The sequence below is a fragment of the Topomyia yanbarensis genome, chromosome 2 (genome assembly GCF_030247195.1).
Source record: "Topomyia yanbarensis strain Yona2022 chromosome 2, ASM3024719v1, whole genome shotgun sequence".
NCBI lineage: Eukaryota > Metazoa > Arthropoda > Insecta > Diptera > Culicidae > Topomyia > Topomyia yanbarensis.
In genome coordinates, this window is record NC_080671.1 from 32543533 (window position 1) to 32568091 (window position 24559).

General features: G+C 37.5%; 1 protein-coding gene across 1 annotated transcript; it reads left to right on the forward strand.

The window, feature by feature from the left end:
- The first annotated feature begins 12007 nt into the window (after window positions 1–12007).
- Window positions 12008–23506, forward strand: LOC131682918 (protein takeout-like). Its single transcript, XM_058964732.1, has 4 exons — window positions 12008–12302; window positions 22565–22808; window positions 22871–23004; window positions 23062–23506. Exons 1-4 carry the CDS (start codon window positions 12233–12235, stop codon window positions 23364–23366), a joined length of 753 nt encoding a protein of 250 aa, XP_058820715.1. The 5' UTR covers window positions 12008–12232; the 3' UTR covers window positions 23367–23506.
- Window positions 23507–24559: the final 1053 nt, after the last annotated feature.

Below are 24559 nucleotides of genomic sequence, written 5' to 3' on the forward strand. Positions count from 1 at the left end.
AAAAAATAGTTTGACTCTAATGATTTGGCGACGAACCGTGAAATGAAGTGAACCATCCTCAACCTGTTTCGGAACAGACTGCAGGTTGTATAAAAAAGCAACAGTGATGGGATGATATAGCAAATATCTTTATTTAAACTATCAATTTACGACAGGATTTTGTGGAATCATACACCACTACCATAGACAAGCGGAAACAGCAGAGTAGGTAAAGGTGCACGGAAATACTGTACTCCTAAATATCTGAATAACATGATTCGAAAACTAAAAGAATCACGAACAATACGAAATTAGGATCGTGAAAAAATACAATGTTTTCAGAACCGTTTTCAACTCTTGTTCCGTAACGTTATCTAGAATATCGGTAATTTTTACGTAAGCTAAATTATCGAGTCAAGTAGAGTTGTTATCGATTCTGTTATTTTGTTACGGATCGAGAACTAGTTTGCAAATATAAAAAATCATTGTTAACAATCCGGTCATTGTACCGTCGTGCGGTGCTACTTTGGATATGTGGGACTACTTTGCACACTTTAGTTTTTCAATATTTACTAACAGACGCGCTTTTATTAGTTTTATTATACCTTTGACATTTGTAGAGCCATGTCTTTAAACTATGTTGCAAATGCCTTTTGTCATTTTTTACACTGTTTACCAAAACAAGCAAAACATTTAAAGGGTCGATAAAAATGATTGGAGGTTCATAAAATAAGACTTCTCAACAAAACAGAAAATTTTAAGTGGGCTGAGACTACATACTGTTTTTCGGAAAGAAGCAAAAAAATGAAAAATGGCGTTTTCCGTTTCTTTCTAGTATATAAGGATCGGTTTTTATGAGCATTCGAAGATTTTTGTGTCTTTAAAAAAGTTGTTGTTAATATCAACAACTTTACCGAAGATACCAAGCCTCTAAACAATATTTTGAGTTTATTCTTATTATTATTGTTATTTTTCAAGAGATGCTCTGTATAGTGTTGTATAATTTCTTTGAAGACATTGACCCTCCAAAATTGGTGGTTGCGACATAATGTGATCTTGGCCGTGAAAAAACTGGTTTTGAGTCTTTATTTCAGAATTTTTGACATAAAAAGTGCATAACTTGAGAACGTGACCTTGTGTACTAATTATGCCATCAATTTAGCTCTCAAATATACGTCATAAATAGCGCCTTATTTCACTTTTTTTATTTTGAGAAATTTTCAATTCCACCGTGTGCCTATTTTTATAATTGATGATATGAAAATTTTTTAAATGCTCTTAAAAACATATTGTGACATACCAGAAATAAACTAAATATTGCCATTTTTCATCATTTTCCTTTTTTATCTACGTAAAACAAAATGCAGTCTCAATCCACTCAAGTTTTTTTGACAAGTAACGTTGTAAATGTTAAATTAAAATGAAGCCCTCAGTTTAAAAATTGCGATAAATGGGTGATGCTTTATTGTTGAAAAAGCTTCTGACATCAGTATAAATTAATTATATTTCAATAAAAGTAAATAAAACTGGTTAATTTTTATTTTATATCGAATTCAAGAAGTGTGCAAAGTAGCCCCCAGCTAGTCCACAAAAAATATTTTTGAACGCTATATGAACAACTTTTTTATGTGTGAACCAATTCTGCTCATATTTGACATAAATAATACATACACGATGACGATTATTAAAGGAGTTATAATTCTTCAAAATTGAAAAAAAAAAATACCGCACGACGGTATCGAATCAGTATTCTTGATGTATTCCCGACCATGAGAGAATAGCTGGCCAATAACACGAGCATATTCTTTTCAGGTATCATACCCAAAAGTTGATATTAGTTGTATATTTCATGTTTTTTTCTGTGCGTTCTTATTACAATAGGTTTAATATTTTATCTTAATATTATCTATGTATTTCAGTAATACCTTACTGTAGTATATTCTCTGGCATGAATACATAAACGAGCTATTGTATTATTACAGAATAGCTCCTTGCAGTGATTTTTGTTATTGAAAAATAGAAAATATTTGCTAAGCTTTTCATTCTTAATATATTTCCTATGGATATTGCAACTCGCCAGGGTGACAATGTAGCACTGTGTGGAAATATACCTATTTTTGGGCTTTACACTCCGTAGAGTGTATTTGTTTACGTAAATTTTGCTCACCGCTGTTTTGTACCGTTCACGTTTAGTTATAAATTTTTGTTCATTTTCGCGTTTGTGAACGGTTATTTTTGTGCAGATAGGTGTAGTAAGTTTTGTTGAACATTTGTGTATAATTAGCATAGGTCACCGCTCTCCTCTTTCTGTTGAATTGATTGCTGGTTTTGCTGCAAGGGAGATGACAGCTATGCACCGAGGCAGTGCGTCGATTTGTTTTGGTCGTGAGGAAGGCGGCCATCGAGTTTTGGCCAGAGATAGTGAAAGACCACGGACAAATACAGACGTCCTTAATCAACGAGTTCGGGACAGTTTCCAGCCACAATAGCCATAGTGCTAGGATGGCCATATCAGGCCAGTAGAAAAACCAGGACAGCCCTGCCTCCCCCGTCACCTTTCAATTGACTGTGCCTTCTCCACATGTTTTCGGCAGTTAAAAGATTCTGGGGTTTGGCAGGCAGAGTTTCGGTAGTTAAAAAGTTCTGTGGGTCTGGGAGCAAGAGCTCTGCCAGAATGTCTTTCGTCGGAATTCAATCCTCAAGCACTTTTTCGGACGTACACACACGCAGTTCTTGCTACACCACCATCAGACCATCAGTGAAAGTTTCATGCTGAGACGTTTTGAGCACTAAATACTCGTGATTGACATAAAGCAGAAACATCAGCGGTCTCAAGTAGCTTCCCTGCGCTATACCTGGCAATCTCCAATGACAACCATTATTTCTCGATCTGAGAGCTAGGATCGAAAGAGCTGCAAAATCTATCGTTATTTCCAAATTTCTCCATTTTATCTGAAAACTGGCGTATAGGTTGGTGTAAATATCAGTTTGAACTCGACATTCCATACTCTATGTTATGTAGAATGCGAGAGTCGGAAGGTTGATCGGTGTTCAGTGTACAGGCGTGAAACCATGTTAATCGTCTATTAGGTATTTTTTATGTCATTTATTTGGCACGGCTTAATGCATTAGCTTACCTAAGCCGTGGATCTTTTTATATTAACAATGTGTATATAAAATATTCAAATCGAATTTTATTGTATATCTATCGGATCTTGTGTACGCGATTTGTTACTTTGTGTAAAGGATTTATTTCTTGTGGGATATCCATTGCATTGCATTGCTTGGGGATTAGTCCGGTTTATCGTTTTCGTTAATGCTATTCATTGCTATTTTTGATGTTGTATGAGTTTTCACGATTACCTGGTTTGAGTTGTTTGTAGAACCTACGGGTCACAATAGTGTATTCGTGTTCCCTATCATTTACTATATTATCGGTGGTGCTGGCAGTTGATTGGGAAATTGTGGGCGCATCACAAAGATCGGACACGCTGTGCGTAGGTTCTGTTGCTCCAGCTTTCGTTGGTGCCTGAGCTGCAACTCCGGTTGTTTGTAATTGTGTTTATGTTGATGAGGACTGTGTTTCATTAGAGCTACATGTACATGGTTTCACGTAGTGTGTCTTCTTGTAACACAACTGACACGTGTCCTTCATATAGGCACAACGTGATTTGAGATAAGGTTACACCATCAATTTCATATTGAAAATTTATGTATGAAGGAATACATTTCGTCACTCGCATTCTGTTACGGCTTTTTACGAACTACACGGACTAGCACATTTCAAAGTCCAAACAATTGGCGCCCAACGCAAAATCAAGATATAAGGTGAATTGCGTATAGAGTTAATGATGGCGATGAGGGTAGGGAAATTACAATATGTGTCGACAAATTTTCGGAAATCAGGCGAATGTTAGAAAATAGTGTTGAGGAGGCAATTAAATACCAATCTTTAGCACAATAAACGTGCACATTGGTAAGGGTGTAATATCTCTTCTGCGACAGATACTCCCGAACAAGCTCACAGAGCAAGAGACCGTGGATACTGTGATCTCCGGGTCGGCTTGCTACTGGGTAATCGGAGGGGCTTCGCGGAACAAGGTGGTGCACAAAACTATTGTCTTTCTAGGATGTTTCACGGTTCAAAAGGAAAAGCTAATTTAAAATGAAATTGGGAAATTTATTTAAGACAAAATGAGCAAACTAGGTGTGGGTGTGTGTGGTGTGGTTTATTGGGCTATTGTACGGGTTCAATATGGGTAAGATTCCGTTGCGGTACGTACCGGTGCTGCTACGTTGCACGTGGTGTTCGATGCTGGCGAGCGCTCGCTGAAGATTCCGGACGATGCTCGCTGTTCGTTGGGTTCGCTGTTGGGGCTGGTGGCACTGCTATGGCGTTCCAATACCCGTGGCTCGCGATGACGCCAGCGGATTGTGATGGCGGATGGGTGGCGTGGCGGGAAGGGAACTGTACGGCGTCTTCCTTCTTTGGCTCGATCGATGGGCCACGGACGATACCGTATTGGCTTCACCGAGAAGGGCCCTCCTTTACGCTTAGGGCACACTGCCCGAGGGTTCACAGGGCTCTGTGGCACCTGTAGGCTAACTCCTTGACAGTTAGACTCCGGCAGATTCCTCTGCCTAGGCCGAAACGTGTGCAGTGAGGAATTCAATCGGTTACAAAAAAGGTCCTGAATGAACAGAAGAATTCTGGATCTCCAAGATGTCGGTTAAATCCAGTCTCACAATTTAGAAATACTTTCCACTCACTTCTTATACACACGAACGCCGTTGTACTAATCACCGTGTACTTTCAATTTCCTCTTCCCTTACTACCGCCACCCACCATTGCTATTTCCATTCCAGGTGTAACCTATCACCACCCCTTTCAGGGGTGTATTTCTTCGTATTACAGTTTCGACCCATTCCAGCCCAATGTTTTTATTTACAATTATGTGTGATGTGTATTTGTCCCTACTATTTACATTTTATATATATATTTATTTATTTATTTTACTACTAACCCTACTAACATTAACATTAAGAAACACAACAGTTTAAAAAAAATACAAAAATGCGCATAAAAATCATCGGGACTTGTAACGACGGTTACAGGTGTTTCTGTAATTTTGACTAATTCGCGAGGATCACCAAACTTACACAGTCATCTACAGAATATGCTGGTAGATTTAGTGGAGATGGTAGAGGGATTGCAAAGTAAATTGGAAGCATTGGTTCTTAGAACCGCAGGAACAGATGAACATAATGGTGATTTTATCCCTTCAAGCCCGTATGATACAGTTAGCGATTCGGAAGGTCAAAATAAAAAAAAATATGTCAAATATGCGCAGGATAAACTTTGTGAACGGATTGCTGTTGTCACTTCACCGACCAAAAAGTAGCCCAACGCAAGCTTTATCATTGAATCCAAATAAAAAACCTGTTTTAATCCACCTAGCTGTGCAATTGTGCCTTTCTCATTTCTCTAAACTATGGCACGGAGACTTTTTGTGTTCAACATAATTGTGGAAATGTCCATTACATTCTTAGTACACTTTGCACTTATACAAAATGGCATGCCAGCCACGAACTTGATGAGCTACGTGTCGACAGTGAAACACTTGAAACAAAAAAATATCATACTCCATTAGCCTAATCAGCATTAGATCAATGTTATCTGCTTGCTAACTCATTTTGTCATGCGGGGATGGGTATGTGAGGAGGGCGAAAGTCCCATGAACGAACGACTCCCCAGCTTAAATTGGTATGCTTTGTAATATAGTGGTGGTTTAAAGATGATGGGGTTGCAAGGGAGGGGTATGAGGTGGTGGTCTGAGGGGTGATTTAAGGAGATTTTTAAAGGAGGGGAGTGAACAGTAGAGGGGGGGGGGGTGTAACCCCTCTCCGTAAACCATCAACTACGCCCCTGTTAAAATCCAGAAACCTTACGCGAGTCGAAAAAAATTAGGTTGACGTTTTTCAGAGTGATTGCATAACCTTTCTATATGAGAAAGGCAAAAATGTGCAAAATCCAAAAAAGTGAATCGTAGTCAAATTTTTTTCGTGTTTGCATCAAATCTCGACGTTTTATGCACCTTGAATACATTTAGCATCAAAAATAAAAATTCTATTTTTAATTTTTCCTATAGTTTATATGAGAAATTTCTGTGTGGCCGCACTCTGAAACCCGTAATTCCGCAACCAGAATTCCGATCGATCCAAAATTCAATAGCAGCCGATGGGAAGGTTGCACCTTTCATTTGAGACTAAGTTTGGGCAAATCGGTTCAGCCATCTCTGAGAAAAATGAGTGACATTATTTGACACATACGCACATACATACACACACACATACACACACATACACACACATACATACACACATACACACACACACATACAGACTTTTTCCGATCTCGACGAACTGAGTCGAATGGGATATGACACTCGGCCCTCCGGGCCGGGATTAGGTTGACGTTTTTCAGAGTGATTGCATAACCTTTCTATATGAGAAAGGCAAAACATTGCATGAATTAACACATTGCCGTTCATGTTTCAACATTTTGAAATAAACTTTTAATTTCAAAAATTGTAACTGAAACCTTGTTCATATCATTCCTAATCTCTCTAAATAGTTCCAAAGCGGCATAACGGAGCCTCAGATTAATATACCATTACTAGTTTCTTTGAGAGATTAGTGAATATTTATCATAAAACCAAAGGTTGACTCATGGTGTTATTCATAAATTTAGGAGCATTATTTCACAAAATCAAAACATTGTGAAACTCGTGAACTATTTCACGAAATCGGAATTTTATTCATGATTCCTATCAATCCTCGTGTACTAATTCATGATTCCTAATTTATTAGTCATGATCCAACATCCGTACTCGTGAAATAGCTCACAAAATCAAGAAATATTATTCATGTATCTGTGTGCTTGTTCATGACTCCTATGTCGTTTTTCATTGAAAAACCCCGGGACAGTGGATTTCACTGGTTTTTCACTAGCAGAAGTGGAAATGAAACACGTCTAGTGGCCTGCTCTTCTGCTAGAAAATGCAACACCAGTGCAATCCACTGCCCCAGCGTTTTTCAATGAAAAACTCCACTAGTATAATAGTCACGACTGACTATGCTTGTCCGTAAAATATTTCACATAATTAAAAAATATTATTCGTATATTTTCCTTGTTGGTTCATGATTCCTAGTATAATAGTCACGACTTAATTTTCAATTTCAAGCAACATGTAATGAAATTTTCACGTGAACTATATCACAAAATTTGGGGAATTATTCGTGGAATCATTTTTGTTCCATGTACTTTTTCATGGAATGTCCAGCTGCTAGCGACCAGTAGTAGGTACGAGCAGTAGATGTACGAAAACTATCAGGACCTCGATTATCTTTATTCAGTTGACAAGTTTCAGTGGGATGTCTGGACAGAAAAGGAAAACCGCACTGAGCACTACAAATCGTGTTAGTGTAGTTCACAGAACAAGACACCGCGAATCAGTCACACTTCAGTCACAGCTGATATCATGAATGTGAGTTCAATTACTCTACGTGTCAAGTTCGAATGAATAAAATATCACGATATCGTGAACAGAAATTACGAAGATCGTGACTAAGATCTTGAAATCACGAACATAAATAAACACAAATCCCTACTAGTTACAAAAATATCACGACAACGTGAATAGAAATTACAAAAATCATGACAAAGTTCCTGGAATTATGAACATAAATCGCATTACTTGTGATTGAAATATCAAAAATCGTGACGGAGATCCTGTGATCATGAACATGAATCACACTACACGCGACTAAATCACGATAACGTGAATACAAATTACGAAAATGGCGGCTAAGATCTTGAAATCATTATTATAAATCTCGATAGTCTGGCAAAGAACCCGTTAGTAAACTAATGAAAAAATAGCACGGAAATCATTTGACTGTTGGCTGTGTATTCCCAAATTGTGGACGAGAATCATAACGAAAATTAAACATGTACAGGGAACAACAATAATAACTCAACCAAACATTCGAATGCAACACCATGTATATACTATAAGTTTCATGAATACGAGGATTATTATTCATAATTTCAGAAACTTGATAACGGTTTTCGTAAATCGTTCAGTTGACGAAATCGTGATCTTTTGTTCATGAATTTATGAACGGATTTTTTTTCTGTGTAGGCACAATATAAAAATATTGTTGAAAAAAACCTTTTCAAAGCGAATAATTAAAAACTAGACTATTTCAAACAATATTATCTACGATCATTCGATAATAACATATGAATTCCGCGATAAAGGGTAGGGCCAAGAAATCTATTATAATCACAATAGGGTTGCCAACTACAGAATCAATATTATAGTACGGGTTCTCATCTCCTCTAGTGGATAAGTTTTGACAGATGGCGCTAAACAATACAATACATGAATTTAATTTGTATTATTTTTTCTATATGTCTGGTTTTTATTGTGAACAGCCTTTATTTTTGAATGGTCTCTTAACTCATGTTGTTCGTTTTTAGAGAGCTATAACTTTTGATTGAGGAAAGATGTGCTCACAAAAACAAGTAAGGCTAATAAATGTATATTGCCTTTAATTTGAGTACTAACAGTTACAAGGATCAGCTCTCGAACTGAAGCTATTGCAATTAGTCTAACTGGATTCCGATGGAGCAGTGCTGCCAATGACATTTTATGTTGACTTCGGAAAATGAATTTTTCATATATCTTCGTTATGTTGTAATATTACTAAAAACTGATAAAACTTACCAATTTGGACTGTCTTTAGCTGCGTTTTCCACACAAGTGGACTACTCTAGTAACAATTGCGGTTTTATGGTAGTTTTATAGTCTCTCATAAAACTTAGATTGCACTTGTAGCGTGCTGTAAAACTTCAATTGTTACTTGGGTATTGTAAATATTCTAGGAGAATTGTATTGAGCATTGGAAAGTAAAAATTGAGCAGCTTCTAGCACTGTAAGCGAAGCATAAAAGTTGGGCATGAAAGGGTTAAATTAAATAGCAAGATATATTCTTCATCGATGTTTCCGATATTTATGTTCTATATTTCGGCACCAACGATGGTCGGTATTCCCTGGATTTACGGTACTGGGAATACCGGTACTACAACCCTAATGTGATGTTGTTTACGTGATATAAAATATACACAGTGTGTTGAGATTTTAGCAATTTACTTTTTTGGTTGCGAACTCAGTAAAAGATATGTTTGTTTTTTTTTGTAGGAGACGGACAACTGCGACCAGTATTTAGATCTATTGTGGTAGGTTTGTTTGTTAGTTCAGAAAACATTTCGGTGAAAATCAGTAAAAAAAACAATTTTGCTGAAATTAAAGTTTCTTAATTGCTGTCAACTTTTGATTTTCAAATTTTAATTTACGGATATCACCGAGATAAATTTTAGTATATAATCTATACTACGTGCGAGGATTGCAACAGACACTTTATAGGAAATGACAGCCGTAGCAAATAGGCTTTCCAGAGCGAAGATGCTATTAAAACAATTATGGTTTTACGATTACAATTGAATCGCATTGTATCATCGGATAGGATTAAATTTCTATATATTTTCAACAACAATGACAATTTACACTGGATTTCAAAAGACCTGAGGTTTATTAGTTATGAGTTTAAATGATATTTGCCATTATTTCCTTCTACAATTTAGAGCATTTCTTCGTGTTTTATCAAACCAGTCTAATACGCGTGACTTTTATCTCATTCCTGCCGGCAATCTTCGATGCAACGACTTTGTAATCTTTTCCAACCGTCAGAAACTTCAATAAACAAAAACCTATTTTAATCCACCTAGCGGTGCAATTGTGCCTTTCTCAATCATGAATCACGAGAATGTGTGCGTTGTTTATATTCATTAAAAGCTTTTAAATGCATATATTACATTTTATTATTATACATCACATGACAACTATATACAGGAAAATAAATCATTATTCGAGTTCTAAAATTTTGAAAAAGAAAAAACAGCCACGGTAATATTGATCTGAAAAAAGGTGCAAAATCGGCAAAGTCCCAAAAAGTCGATTTTTATAAAAAAATTTTTTTTCGAGATAACATAAAATCTCGACGTTTCATGCATTTTAAAGATGTTTGGCATCAAAAATACGAATTCGATTTCTGAAATTTCATGGGGTCCCCCCTTCGAAAAATTTTTTTGAGTTCCGGCTTATATGGGAATTTCATATGTGACCGGACGATTTAGTCTATATTTCCGGAACTATACAAGCGATCCGTGCGAAATTTTACATACATCTGTGGGGATAATATAGCTATCATTTGGGACTAAGTTTGTGAAAATCGGTCCAACCATTTCCGGGAAACTGATGTGAGTTCGTAAATTTTGAAAGATGGCCGCTTTTCCCGGGCACTTCCGGAACCGTCTATGGTGGTCAATGTAGTCAACGAAAGTTTGGTTGGCCGTCGGTGACCTAGAACAGCAAATTTAAGTTGTTTGAGAGACATTTTAGCGAAATTTTTACCTTTTTTGCTTTCATCGGAGTATCGGTTTGAATCACAATTTGCTATGTGATCGCACGCCACAACCTGTAACTCCGGAACCGGAAGTCGGATCGGGATGAAATTGAATAGCCATTTACGGGGACGCAATACCTTTCATTTGAGGCCAAGTTTAGTCGAATCGGTCTAGCCATCTCCGAGAAACCGATGTGACTGTTATTCTGAATTTAGATACTTCCGCCGGGGCTTCCGGAACCGAGGATGGTGGCCAATGTGGCCAAATAGACTTTGAATGGATGTTAGTGACCTAATACTACAAATCGAAGCAGTTGTGGTCATATTTTGGAAAAATTTTCACCTTTATACATTCATTGCAGAATTTATTAAAGTCGACATTTTCTGCGTGTTCGTACTTATCACCCTGTAATTCCGGAACCGGAAGTCGGATCCATTAGAAATTCAATAGCAGCCTATGGGAACGTTGCACCTTTCATTTGGGACTAAGTTTGTAAAAATCGGTTCATCCATCTCTGAGAAAAATGAGTGACATTTTTGGTCACATACACACACACATACACACACACATACATACATACACACATACATACACACACACAGACATTTGCCGAACTCGACGAACTGAATCGAATGGTATATGTCACTCGGCCCTCCGGGCCTCCGTTAAAAAGTCGGTTTTCAGAGCAATTGCAATACCTTTCTATTGAGAAAGGCAAAAAACCCATCAAACAGATTTATGTCCAATCCTGTTTGCCCCATCTGCATCCAACAAGCACTAAAACCAAAGTTATTTATTTCGTAAATTGATTTTTTTTTGGTGTAGCTCGTGTTCTTGTCCACGTCAGATCCATCCAGACAGAACGATATGAATCACGGCAAGACCAGAACAAGTTTCCTGCTCGGCGACCGGCAGCAGCTGGGTAGGTAATTACGACGAAACGATACTCCGGTCGAGTGATCTCCAAGTGGCTTCTCTCGAGAGCTACTAAACCAAAACACATACGTCATAAGCCGCCATCGAACGAACGGCGGCTGGTGGAGACGGGTATTTCACGTGTTTGCTGAACTTGCCAATCTGGTCGCAATAAACCGGGCAGCAGTCAGAAGATTTGAACGCCATGATTCCACGAACCCGAAAACATTCCGAGACCCAATAAACACCGTCTCCGCAGCTTACTTCGACCTGTTTGTGGTTTCGGCATTGTCATAGTCGTTGTCGTCGCAGCCATCGCCGCCGTCGCACGGGGAGATTTAACCATGCGTAGAAAGTGAAGGCGGCGACCGTCTCCGAGGGTGATTAGCGGTAGCCAAAACCGGTGCCGGTTTGTTGTTTTTTTTCCGCGACCACTGCTGCTGGCGCTTAGAATTTATATTTTTTGGTGAACTTGTTTCGTTTCGGCTTTACGCACAGGGAGGAGGATCCAATCAGTTAGGGTCGTTCTGGTCAGTGGAAAAAAAAATGTCGATGGACATTCTATAAAAGCCGCCCGACTGCAAACCAGCCGCACCAGTCAATTCTAGGGAAGCAGGTGTGAAAGACAGTTTGCCGAGTTTTAATCGATTTTTTTCCGGTTGATGGAGAGGAAGGATACTTGGTGAATTGTTGGATTGATTTTAGTTGTTGGGAACCGGAAGTTCGTTTCCAACGTGTGCAATTAAAGTGTTAAGGAAGGTGTAAAGGATCTCAACGTATAGATAGAAAGTGTACTGAATCGGTGCAATGAAGCAATTCTTTTATTGTCTAGTATTTTGTGTTATACTGAGGATAGACACAATACAAGGAACATTACGTAAGTGCTGAAAATATTGTTCTATCATTTTATAAATTCAGATATGAATAATTCATTAAACATTCTGCGTTTTGACTGGTTTGTGATTGGTCGTATGTGTTAACTGTCGTGTTTATTTTGAATGCAGAATCTGGCAATCGTTTCTAGGTTCTGCAATCTTCTGCAAATTTTATTGAGAAAAGAAATGTTTCTAACCTAGTATGCTAATCAACTGGCTAGCTTCTTTTTACAAAAATTGTTTTTTTTTATATTATAGAAGAATTAATCCTTGAATTCATGCACCTCTATCAGATTAAAGCAATTTATGCTATTTATGAAACTTTAACCCAGGATGGTTGAGTATCTGGCAAAGTATTTAAACAACTATGTTTTGTCACCCGTAAATCGATAAATCGGAACAGCTTTTTAAACTAACTTGTCACGGGTGATTCTGTTTGGTGAATTGATAGACAAATGCTAGTCTGAGAAACTAATTTACACTGGCAAAACAAAGAAAAACATCTGATCGCAGTCTACGGTCTGCTTGACCTATTTTTAATGCAACTCTGGAATTCTTTTTTATATTTCTTCTCTTCTCTATTGCACATTTTAAGATTTTTTTTTGTGAGACATGAAAAGCTTACTATAATATGTCGGTCCTCATTTTTAATTGAAGTTTAATTGAAGTGAATGGGATACCGGCTATTATTTTGGTGAATCGAATAAGCTACAGAGATGTTTTCCGCACACATTTCTTGATATGTTTGTTTTATCCTTAAATGCAATTATGTTTTACGCTGGGTATAGAAGGTGATAGTTCTATTATACGTTCAATGATCGATTTGAAAAAAATACTGTTTATACACGTACGTTCATAGGTTTCCTGCATACTAAGCCACGCATGAATACAGCCGCGTATCAATTAAATATGTGATTCCGTTGTGATTCTAGTCTCAAATTAGCGTGTCTTGTAAATATGAACAATATTTACTATCCCCAGTCTTCGTTTGGATCTTTCATGTGCCATTTATCATAAAGAGAGGAAAGACGTCAGGTGAGTTGACAGTGCTTTCTACTTCTGCCAGGATAAGAGCTAGCATTTAGCAGGCAAAGTGAACGATAGCTAGCAGCCACTCGATCTAGTGTGCACAGAGTAAAGAAACCATTACTCCTATTCTTGCCACCATGAGTGAAGTTGATCAATAGGTGTTGATCCGGTGGGCGATCGCGATGGTGGACTTCACGTATTGTACTATTCAGCCGAGTATTGGCGAGATGGAAAATTTACTGAAGGTGAAAGTGGAGGTAATGCTTACGAAAGTCGCCTTCATTCAGTGCCATCACTTGCGCATTGTAGTACGGATATCATTCAAAACGGTAGCCCTAGTAGAAAGTTTTGTTAGCTGGCGACCAATCAGCCTACTTTTTCTCGCCTGATCATTGAGATCCATTTCCTCATCGATAGCGCTATCTTTCTGTACATGGTCGAATTTTTTTGTTTGTTTCTAGTTATTTGTCGCTATTGTGTATTCGCCTTCTTCGGCGTTCACTTCATTGTTGGTGGTATTTATTGTTGCTTTCGAGACATTTTGTGCGATTTTTGTTGAGTGAATATTTGTTCCTCTTACATCCGTAGATACAGATTTTGTAGCCGCTTGTTTTTCTTATTTTTACTTGGCATTTTGATGCATACAGTTCCATCTAGCGGTGAAAACACCAGTTAGTCGGTTTTTTTCACGTAAATTGTTAAAAATTCCCATACAAACTTCAGGCACGTTGGTCCAGTAGGCCGATTTGCTTCAAATTTGGAGCATACACTCCTAAAGAGACTAGGAGTCGACTCAGAGTGGGACTACGGGGGTAATTTATTCCTGTCACTCTATTCTTCACTCTCGATAGAATAATGAACCCCCCTGGTAAAGCGTATAGCTCTTTACCACACTGGGAACAACACTATAGCTCTCTGTACAAATGAGTTTTAGCTCTCTGTACATAGGTTCATCTATGGAGAGCCAAAAAATCCGGATACGCAATTGCACTACTGCAAGGCAATTACATATCAAATAATATGGAGCTCTGTAATCGGATTCACAAAGATCACACAAATAATACTCAGCGTGCTGAATAGTAGCCATGTGATAATTGAGTTTGCAATGGCCAGTCAATGTCTTGACAAGAATACTGCAATTGTACTTGGAAAAATTCCTGGCATTTTCGGATTCAAATCATTCCCATAAATAAATAAATAAATAAATAAATAAATAAATAAATAAATAAATAAATAAATAAATAAATAAATAAATAAATTAATTAATTAATTAATTAATTAATTATTAAATAAATAGGCCCCGCATACGAGCAACCTTTATAAATTTTTTTTTGGATTTTGACGTTTATTAACTGTTTGAAACATCTCCCATTACATTTACTTTACTACGCCATTATCGCATCTAATACTGCGGATTCTGGATTGCATAAAAGAATTCTTTTTGTTGAAGATTAGATCATTACATTTCAGAAGACATTTCACTGGGAATTTACTGTGTGATCGCACTTTTCAACCCGTAACTCCGAAACAGGAAATCCTATCAATAAAAAATTCAATAGCAACCGATGGGTAGGTTGTACCTTTCTCTTGGGACTTGTGCAAATCTGTGAAGCCATCTCTGAGAAGCAAAGGTGACATTATTTGCCACATACACATACACACAAACATTATCCGATCTCGTCGAGACGATGTTTAGAGCAATTGCATAACCTTTCTATATGAGATGGGCAAAACATGTGTTTCCTTACTATTTTATATCTAAGTTCCATTTCACTGTAATTTGCTTTTCAGGATCTAGTGGAGAAATATAGTTAATAATGATAGACAATTGGATCAAAACAAGCATAATTTGGGATAAAATTACCATGACGATCATATGTTCAAAAAAAGCACTCAATCTCGAAATGTATGGTGTCTTTGAGACAGTTGTAGGTCATAATTTTATAAATATATCTCCTTAAGATTTTAACCTACAGCTTTCTCGAAGAAATCATATTTACTTCTATTTAAAAGAAAACCCCTACCGACTGAATTCCGAACTAGTTTAATCCAATCAAATAAAGCAACTTTTCCGAAGACACCAAAACGAAGGATATTTATTCTCATTACTCACATAGAAAGGTTATGCAATCGGTCAGAATTGCAATCGAGGCCCGCAGGGCCGAATCTCTTATACCATTCTACTCAGTTCGTCGAGATCGAAAAATGTCTGTATGTATGTGTGTATGTGTCAAATATTCTCACCGATTTTTCTCAGAGATCGCCGGACCGATTTGTGCAAATTTAGGCTCAAATGAAAGGTACAACGCTCCCATAGGTCGCTATTGATTTTTTCTTATTGATTGGACTTCCGGTTCCGGAGTTACGGGTTGAACAGTACGATCACAGAGCATATCCCCATATAAACGACTTCCACCGTTATGTCAAAATGATGCAATACATATTGAAATGGGTGCAACATTACTTGGATTTGCGTGTTTGGACCATCAATGACCCTTCGAAGTCGCTTTGACCACATTGGCTACCTATGAGGCTTTTTGATGCCCGCAGGGAACTTGCCAAGTCCCTTAGTTAATGTCGTACCTATTTCTCAGCGAATAATTCACCGATTTTTACAAACTTGATCTCAAATGAAAGGTATACCGTTCTCACTGGCTGCTATTGAATTTCTGATTGATCCAACTTCCGGTTCCGGAATTACAGGGGATGAGTTCGAACACGCAGCAAATCCCGATTTCAACGTATACGGCGATAAATGTAAAAAGGTGAAAACTTTTCTAAAATGTGTCCAAAACTGCTTGAATTTGTAGTTCTAGGTCACCAACAGTGATTAGGGATGTACGATTATCATTCGATTAATCGATTAATCGAGTATCAGGCCAAGTAATCGAATAATTTTTAATCGATTAGTTTCTGTCAGATAATCTAAGTAATCGATTAATATTCTTCGATTATTATCGCGATTATCGCAAAAAAACATAATTTGTGTAATTTCATTTGAGTGTGTAGTCTACCCGCTTTTTTATGCTTTTGAACATGAACAATATTTTGTGTTCGTTCAATATCGTTTTTCGTTCAATTAAAGGCCCTGTATCCCTCTGGTTTAAAGACTCGCCATCCCCATCGTTTGTTTATCTTTTTATGTCAGTGGGGTGCTTACAACAGGTTCTGTGCTCGATTCGAATGAAATTGGCAGATTGTATAGTAAAAAATCGTTCGAGATTGCGAGTCTTTATTCAGAGATTCAGCTTTACGTTCAATGCCACTCTAGTCGAAGTATGACCATTATCAGATGAATAAGGAAACAAGATTAACTTAACCTACAGAGGTTATATTTAGTTGCCTGCACTACTTAGGATATGCATACGTACATGAAAAATTTATAATTGTAAGGCTCTCGCCTTGGAAAGTGCAAAGTCCCAGATGGGGGCTTGCCTAAGGTCCGACTCCTGGTATGAGAGTCCTGGAGTGGACACTCAAGGCCTCTTTAGTTCCGAGTCCCAGGGCGTTGCGGAAGTAGGGGAGCTTTCGGATGTGTGACGGTCCTAAATAACCTACCTTTTGTACAAATTTATTCTGGTTCGGGTGCGGTGGTGATGACGGCTTAACAATGAACGACGGCGTCAGGCAGCGAGCGACAATGAGCATGGATGACACGTGAGGCAGGAAGGTAATTCGAACAACATTCGGTGGGCTACGGGGCCGGGAGCGATGGAACCTCGAACACCATAGCCTTCTCTTATCATAACCTCCTAGCCAACTCCAACTCCCGTTCACTATCTCTCTCACTCTCACTCTTTCCGTTTCATTTTCCGCGCCAATCCACTGCTTTTTTTACCCAAATCCTGCGATCTGATCCACATTTCTTCTTTACCGGCCGCCCACTTTAAATTGACCGTTGCTCCAACACTAACTGATTATAATTTATTCCTACGGTTCACACATCTTAAATAAAACTAAGTTACGTTACGGTAGCATAATGGAATTCAAAAATGTTCTGGAATATGAAATCAACGAATAATTTGTTCTAATACGTATAGTACTTCGAACAAACTTATTCTTATTTCCTTATACATTGGGATTAAAAAACAGTTTTATAAAAACACGCACGTTGTATCCAATATTTACTGATTAAAGAATCTAGATAGGGGTGGGCGTAGCGTAGTTGGTAAATCGATTGCCTTGTACGCAGCCCACCTGGGTTCGAGTCCCGACTCCGTACAAAGGGTTAGAAATTTTTCATAAGAGATTTTTCTAACCCGAAGAGGTGAATAACCGTAAGGTTAAAACTTTTATAATCGAAATAAAGAAAAGAATCTGGATAATCGAGTAATCGATTAAGTTGCAACGATTAAATGAACTAATCGATCAACGCAGAAAAAATAATCGATGATTGACTAATCGATTAATTTAAAAAAAACATTTTAAAAAAGACATCCCTAACAGTGATTCAAGGTCTCTTTGGCCACATTGACCATCGTCGACGGTTCCGGAAGACCCGGCGGAAGCACCCAAATTCAAAATAACAGTTACATCGATTTCTCAGTGATGACTGGACCGATTTGACCAAATTTATTCCCAAATGAATGGCGTTGCGTCCCCAAAAACTGTTATTAAATTTTATTTCAATCAGACATCCTGTTGCGGAGTTGCGCATTGTAGAGTGTGGTCACAAAGAAAACTCCTATTCAAACCAATACCGCGATAAATGCAAAGAGGATTTTTTTTGCTAAAATTGAAGCCAAACATTTGCAGTTCTAGGTTACTGATGGCCTATCGAAATCTTGTTGGCCACATTGACCACCACACACGGTTCTGGAAGTGCCGGGAAAAATCACCAGCTTGCAAAATTGAAAAACTCACATCAGATGGTTGGGCCGATTTTCACAAACTTGGTCTCAAATGAAAGGTATATTATTCTCATGGAACGCTATGAAATTTTATATAGGTCGGTTTTATGGTTACGGAAATATAGTATGAATCGTTCGGTTACATAAGAAATTTCCATACAAGCAGGAACTAAAATTTTTGTTTCATGAAATTTCAAAAATCGATTTCGTATTTTTGATGCCAAACATCCTTCAAATGCATGAAATGACGAGATTTTATGTTAAACCGAAAAAAACTATTTTGAGAAGAATGGACTTTTGAGACTGCTGGTTATGCAATCCGGCGGAATTTCGTACTTTTAACCGAGGCCTACAGGGCCGGGTCTCTTATACTATACATATTCACATAGGTTCAACATTACTTGGATTTGCGTGTCTAGATCACTAATGACCAACCAAAGTTGCTTGTTTCTAAGCGTATCTCACACCCTTTTTCCCGCGAGCTCCTAATCGATTTTTACAAACTTGGTTTTAAATAAAGGATATAATACTTTCATTGACTGCTATTGAATTTCATTCAGAACTTAGTTTTGATTTCGGAGTTACAGCTTGGTTATTGCGGTGACATAGGAATTTCTCATATAAACCGGTACAATCGTAATACCTCATATGTTAAAAATCCATTGAAATTAACATCAAACTACTTCGATTCGCTGGCCCAGATCACTGATAGTGAATCGAAGATTCTTGGAATAAATTATCCACTATCCATAATTCCGGAAGTTCCGGGTTCCAGACATATTCCAGAACTAAAGCCACTTCGGTGATGATTGAACCAATTTTCCCTAACCTAGTCTCAAATGGAAGGTATAATATGCAGTTGGGTGTTGCACCCCCCTATCCACCCATCCCCTTCGTTCATCCTATACCCCTTCCCAACTCTCTCACCCGCCCCCGACCATCTCAAACCAGCATTTCTTTCACCCACCCGTATACCAAAATATGGTCAAAGCTCCGAAAATGGCAACCGCAGGCGAATTTTTTTTTGTCAAATTTTGCGTCAAACTGTTTGTTTTCCGTATGTATATTACCTCTAATATTAAAAAATATGAATGATGATCCCAGAAAAAAAAGTAAGTAAGAAAGCATTATTAACTTCAAGTATTCTTCTAAATTTCTTAGTATTTGCCAGTCATAAATATAATTTTCTTATACAATATTAATACTAAATATCATTTCGAAGCAAAATGTTCTTAAGAAAAATTTACCGAAATATTTTGATTTTTTTTTCAACATAAATATCTAGTAGTGAAAATACGCCCTTTTAATAAATTAATCACATATACCAAACGCAAAAAAAACATCACACGTTTAAAATTGAATTGCAAAGTTTAAAATATAATTGCATCGTAAAGGAATAACAATAAAAAGTTTTAACATATTTCAAAAATTCTTTTAATTTTTAATTTTGTTTAATTTTTTTTCTTGATATAATTTAGTTTAGTTTTTCAATTTAAAATGTTCGTGAAAAATTGTCCTTCAAAATGCAGATGTTTTCAAGTAATTTTGGATTTTCTTTCAACAATATGTCACTTCGTGAAATTACGACCTTTTCAAAAGTTATCCACGTTTGTTCATCAAAACCAATATGTTTTCAAAATAAACATGAAATTTCCCGTTAATACTCAGTTCTTAGATCAAGGATGATTTGTGTACGACTGTCTTGATATCCTTGCTTCAATAAAAATGCAGAGCTGTAACGTGACAGATTCAGGTTGTAACGTGACAGATCATTGAGAATACTCCATAAAATCGAAAACAAAGTTTTTCTTCGGGTAAACTATATTTCATACTCTTCCTTATTGTCCAAGCTTCAACTTAAAACTGTGTTCATTCAAATTTGGGGGCCAACAGAACAGACTTTTTAAATTTAGTCGGGCAACCTCCAAACTAACTGCGAAAGTTGTGTAACGTGACAGACGTATCAAAATGACAGTAAAGTGAAAACGGTTCAGTAGATAAAACGTGCGGTTTAGTGACCTTAATAATGTGCAGTTGTAATAGAATCTGTTTTTTTTTCGTTTTTGGTGACATTTCTTATGAAATATGTGTAAAAATGTAACGTGACAGACAGAAGCCTTGACCATATATACTTACCAAGTGTAAAAAGAATGTAATAGATATTTCCATAATGTTATGTTGAATGTAATGATTTTGTAACTGGTTACTAACCAGTTATTAAATCATAGCTTTGATAAATGAGAAAGGCACAATTGCACCACTAGGTGGATTAAAACAGGTTTTTTTCTTAAATTTTCCAACCAATGTGTGCCATTCTTTCTTTTGATACCCATATTCCCATAAATTTTCAAAAAAATGCCCTCAATAATATACATTCATGTAAGAAACATATACTGCATAGAAAATAGGCATGCATTGCAAGTATTTTTAGCGGCACTCATCATCAGGAACGACTGTTCTGGTCGAAACGTCACACAGTGGCGGGTCTTCAAATAAAAATCGAACAAAACAAAAAAATTGCCCAATCTGGCTGAAAATTACATCTTAAGGTAATTTTGGGGTACTGAGCTCATATTTTATGTCAAAAGTTATAAAAGATGAAAACAATTTTCCCATACAGTGTCATCGAACTTTTCTTATGGTTTGTTTGTTTGTTTATTTATGACACTTTACACTTATTAGCACAATACCATTTTTATGATAAATCTTTTTTTACTTATTAGATATAACTAAAATTAGATATAACAACATAACAATTTGATAAAACTAATTTCAATCTCTACAAAAAGTGTTTGTTTACGTTTTGTTCAGTTGTTATTTTGCACTAATCACCATGCTCCTCCATGTCAGCAAACATTTAAAAATGTCGATTTTAAACCCCTTCGGGCAAAAAGACCTTGAAATTCAAAAAATAGAGATAATTTCCCATAGAATGTATAATAAGTGACCGTTCCTAACTGTTTCATTAAAAATCTAATTCTCATTCGGTTGTCACAAAATTTGAAGAATATGTCATTCAACACATAAGAAACCTAGGCAAAATAAAAAATATCAATATTTGAAACATAGGTTTTGTCCGGTCTCCGGCCATTGTGCGTCAACATACAACGCAATCCAACTAAACTCGGTTTAATACCGAGTTCACTAATATATGAGCTGTAACCTAACACCTCTAGATGGTGAATTGCTAGACTACTTTTTCTGAAGCCCTCCGAAAACGAAGGAAATTCTCGAGTTTCCTTAAGATACAACGTAGGGTTACTTAAGACCTCCTCCCTTTTGGACGCAAACTAGTACTTGTGTTAGCTCCATAGTCATGTTTTTTTCTAGATTTCTAGTAGCAAAAACAACTAAAAATATTTTTTTTTAATTTCTCACATAGCAGTACACGTGGATTACTTAGACTTCTAAAACAATATAAACAAATAAATATCGGTAAAATGTGGATTATCCCTTTTTGGACGCTAACCAATCAAATGTTGGCATAAATCACACAGCATGAAATAACCAACTTACGGCAGGGCAAGCTACGAACGGACTGAGTCATTTCGTTCTTAGGAAAATCGCTGCAGATTGAAAACCTGAAGCAACGCTTTGTTTGGTTGTCTTTATCCATCTAATCATCTCTATCGACCTGACGAAGCCTTCCTTGTGCTAATGTGGACGCGATAAAACTTTTTGCTCGGATCAGCAGTCGGCTTCCTGACAGCATAAAATTTAGACAATCGCATCGAATTCAGCACTTTCGTTCGCGAAGCGTCGTGCGTCGCTGGAACAGTTTGGCTCATCGAATTTCCACCAAGCAGAACAGAGCCCGTAAACGAAGTCGAAGATACGTGCCATTAAACATGGTTTCGATTCGTTCGAAAAACATTCTCCGTAAAATCGAGAACAAACTGGATTAACAAATGAGAGAAGCGCTAATTGGTCGTAAATATTTCGCGCGCCAAGGTCAGCAGTTAGAACGTTTCGGATGATCAATAGTGGGAATAAACAACGGAGCCATGATCTAATGATATGCGTTTCGGCGTTAGCTCGTTTGTCATGCTGGAGAGAGTGTCGTTTTTTTGCGGTAGCTTGCCGTGTTTGGTTAATAGAGACGTTCAGTTTTTGGTATTGAATACCATAGTTTTTACGAAATGGTTAGAAACAATTTTAAATATTTACTTAAACTTACAGTGGACGGATTGTGCTTCTTGCAAATTGTTGTTTCTTCAATTTGCAACTACGCAAAGCATCAACAAACAGAAAAGACAGTTGACACAGCAGTGAACTTACCAGTCGGGCTAGAATTTCGAGGAATTTCACACATGTATCCTCATAGTACGAAAATTATAAACAACTATGACCACAACTAATCTATTGCATCAATTGTCTATTTGCAGCCGGAATCCTATCGATGACATGTTCCCGCACCGATCCCAACTTCGACCGATGCGTCAGAGCCGTGGTGGAAAACATCCGACCTAACATCGCCGTGGGAAACTACGGTCCGGGTCAACCTAGAGCTCCCTCGCTAGAACCGATCTTTGTCGAGAAGATGGTCATCGATCATGGATCCAGCTTCCAAGCTAAGCTGTCCAACGTGACGATCAAGGGAGCCGGTGGATTCGTTATAGGGAAAATAAAGCAAGTCATTTGAGAACGAAGTCGGCTCCAACATGCAATTAATAATGAATTTCTGTTTTTAGATTGAACTGGGAAGAGAAATCTATCAGCGTGGGTGTAAAACTTCCAAAAATGTTGGTTAACGGAAAATACACGATGGACATGCGACTGCTGCTGCTCAGGATCACTGGTCAGGGTGACTTCGATTTGCGTCTCGGTAAGTCATTCTAGAACAAAGTCTCACAACTTTGTACTAACCAACCGACAATTTCAGATGACACACTCTGCAACCTGAAGTTGAAATATTTCTACGTTCCGGGTGCCGACGGTCAACAGACCGTCCAGTTCCAACCGATTCAGGTGCGGCTGAAGTTCGTCAAGGGACGTTTCAATCTGGAGAACCTGTTCAACGGTGATAAGACCCTGGGACAGGTTGGCAACAATGTGATCAACGAGGATCCGCTGGTACTACTGGAGGAGGTGCGAGCGGCTTTCGAGGAGAGTCTGGGCAAAATTTTCACCGCGATCGCAAACAGTGCGGTCAGTGGGGCAACGGAACAGGAACTTCTACCGCTTTAATTATGATTAGTGTACTGTCCAAAAAGATTTTACTGTTAGTACAAAATGTTCTGGTATTGTTCTCTATTGAATTACTGATCTTCGTTGACTGGTGTTTGACACTTTATGAAAAAATATGAAAAAATAACTTTTTATGGAAATATGTTGAGTTTTATTTTTGTAGTAATCCTGCAGTCCTGTGCTTTTACTATCATATAGTTATAGCTCTGGGTATTCAATCCACTATAATTACTACTTGGAGATGATTAACATTTTTAGGACAGATTGGGACCTGGCTACCGACGATTATTTTGATTAATGACATTTACCATTACGTCACACACGGCCCCCATGTGTCAACTGTTGTCCTATTATTCTTCGCCAATTTTCACTGTAATGTATCAAACAAAACGGTCCATAACTGACGGAGTAGCCTGAACTAGAAGATCTGTCCAATCTGTAACGAATTACGTGATACAATCCAGACAATTTTGAAACGTTTTAATTGGAGCATGATGCAGCGTCAGTGATGAACATTCTGCTGGGCGCTTAAGGTGAAGCGATGCCAAAATATGTAGAGTACTAAAATAACTTTCTTTTTCATTTGAGAAATGCTAAATGGGGCCGCGGGGTGGCGCCAGTGATCGAAAACAACTTTAAGGTATGCCTATTTGTACAATGGTAAGGGAAAGCATAATATGATGTTCTACGAAGTTGTAGAGTATTTTAAACACTTTCGTGTCCCGTTATGAAAATTGAAATTAGGACACATGGTAGCGCTAATAGTATAACATTCGCCAATCTCTGAAACGATGAGAAATTAATAACTGTTAACTGACATTACGAAAGGAATTTGGTTCATGAGTAGCAAAGGATAAAAAAGCTAAAAATGTAGTGAGGATAATTATATTTGAAAGTTTATAGTTTTAGGAAATAATAGATAAGGTCCATGCACAGAAGATAGCGGAAAGCGATGATGTCACGAACAGGAACATGAGGTGGTTTGCTTCGAGCTCTTGAGGAATCTAGTAATTGGGATTTGTTTCATGCTATCCTGCACATTAGGGCATGACAAAAAAGCATTTGTCACACCCCCTTTCATATTGTGACAAATGTCAAAGTAAACTCATATGCCAAATTTCACATCATTTGGACTATTTTAGACCCCGCCCACTTCGTTTGAAGATTTTGACACTGGCACTATGGGACTTCGT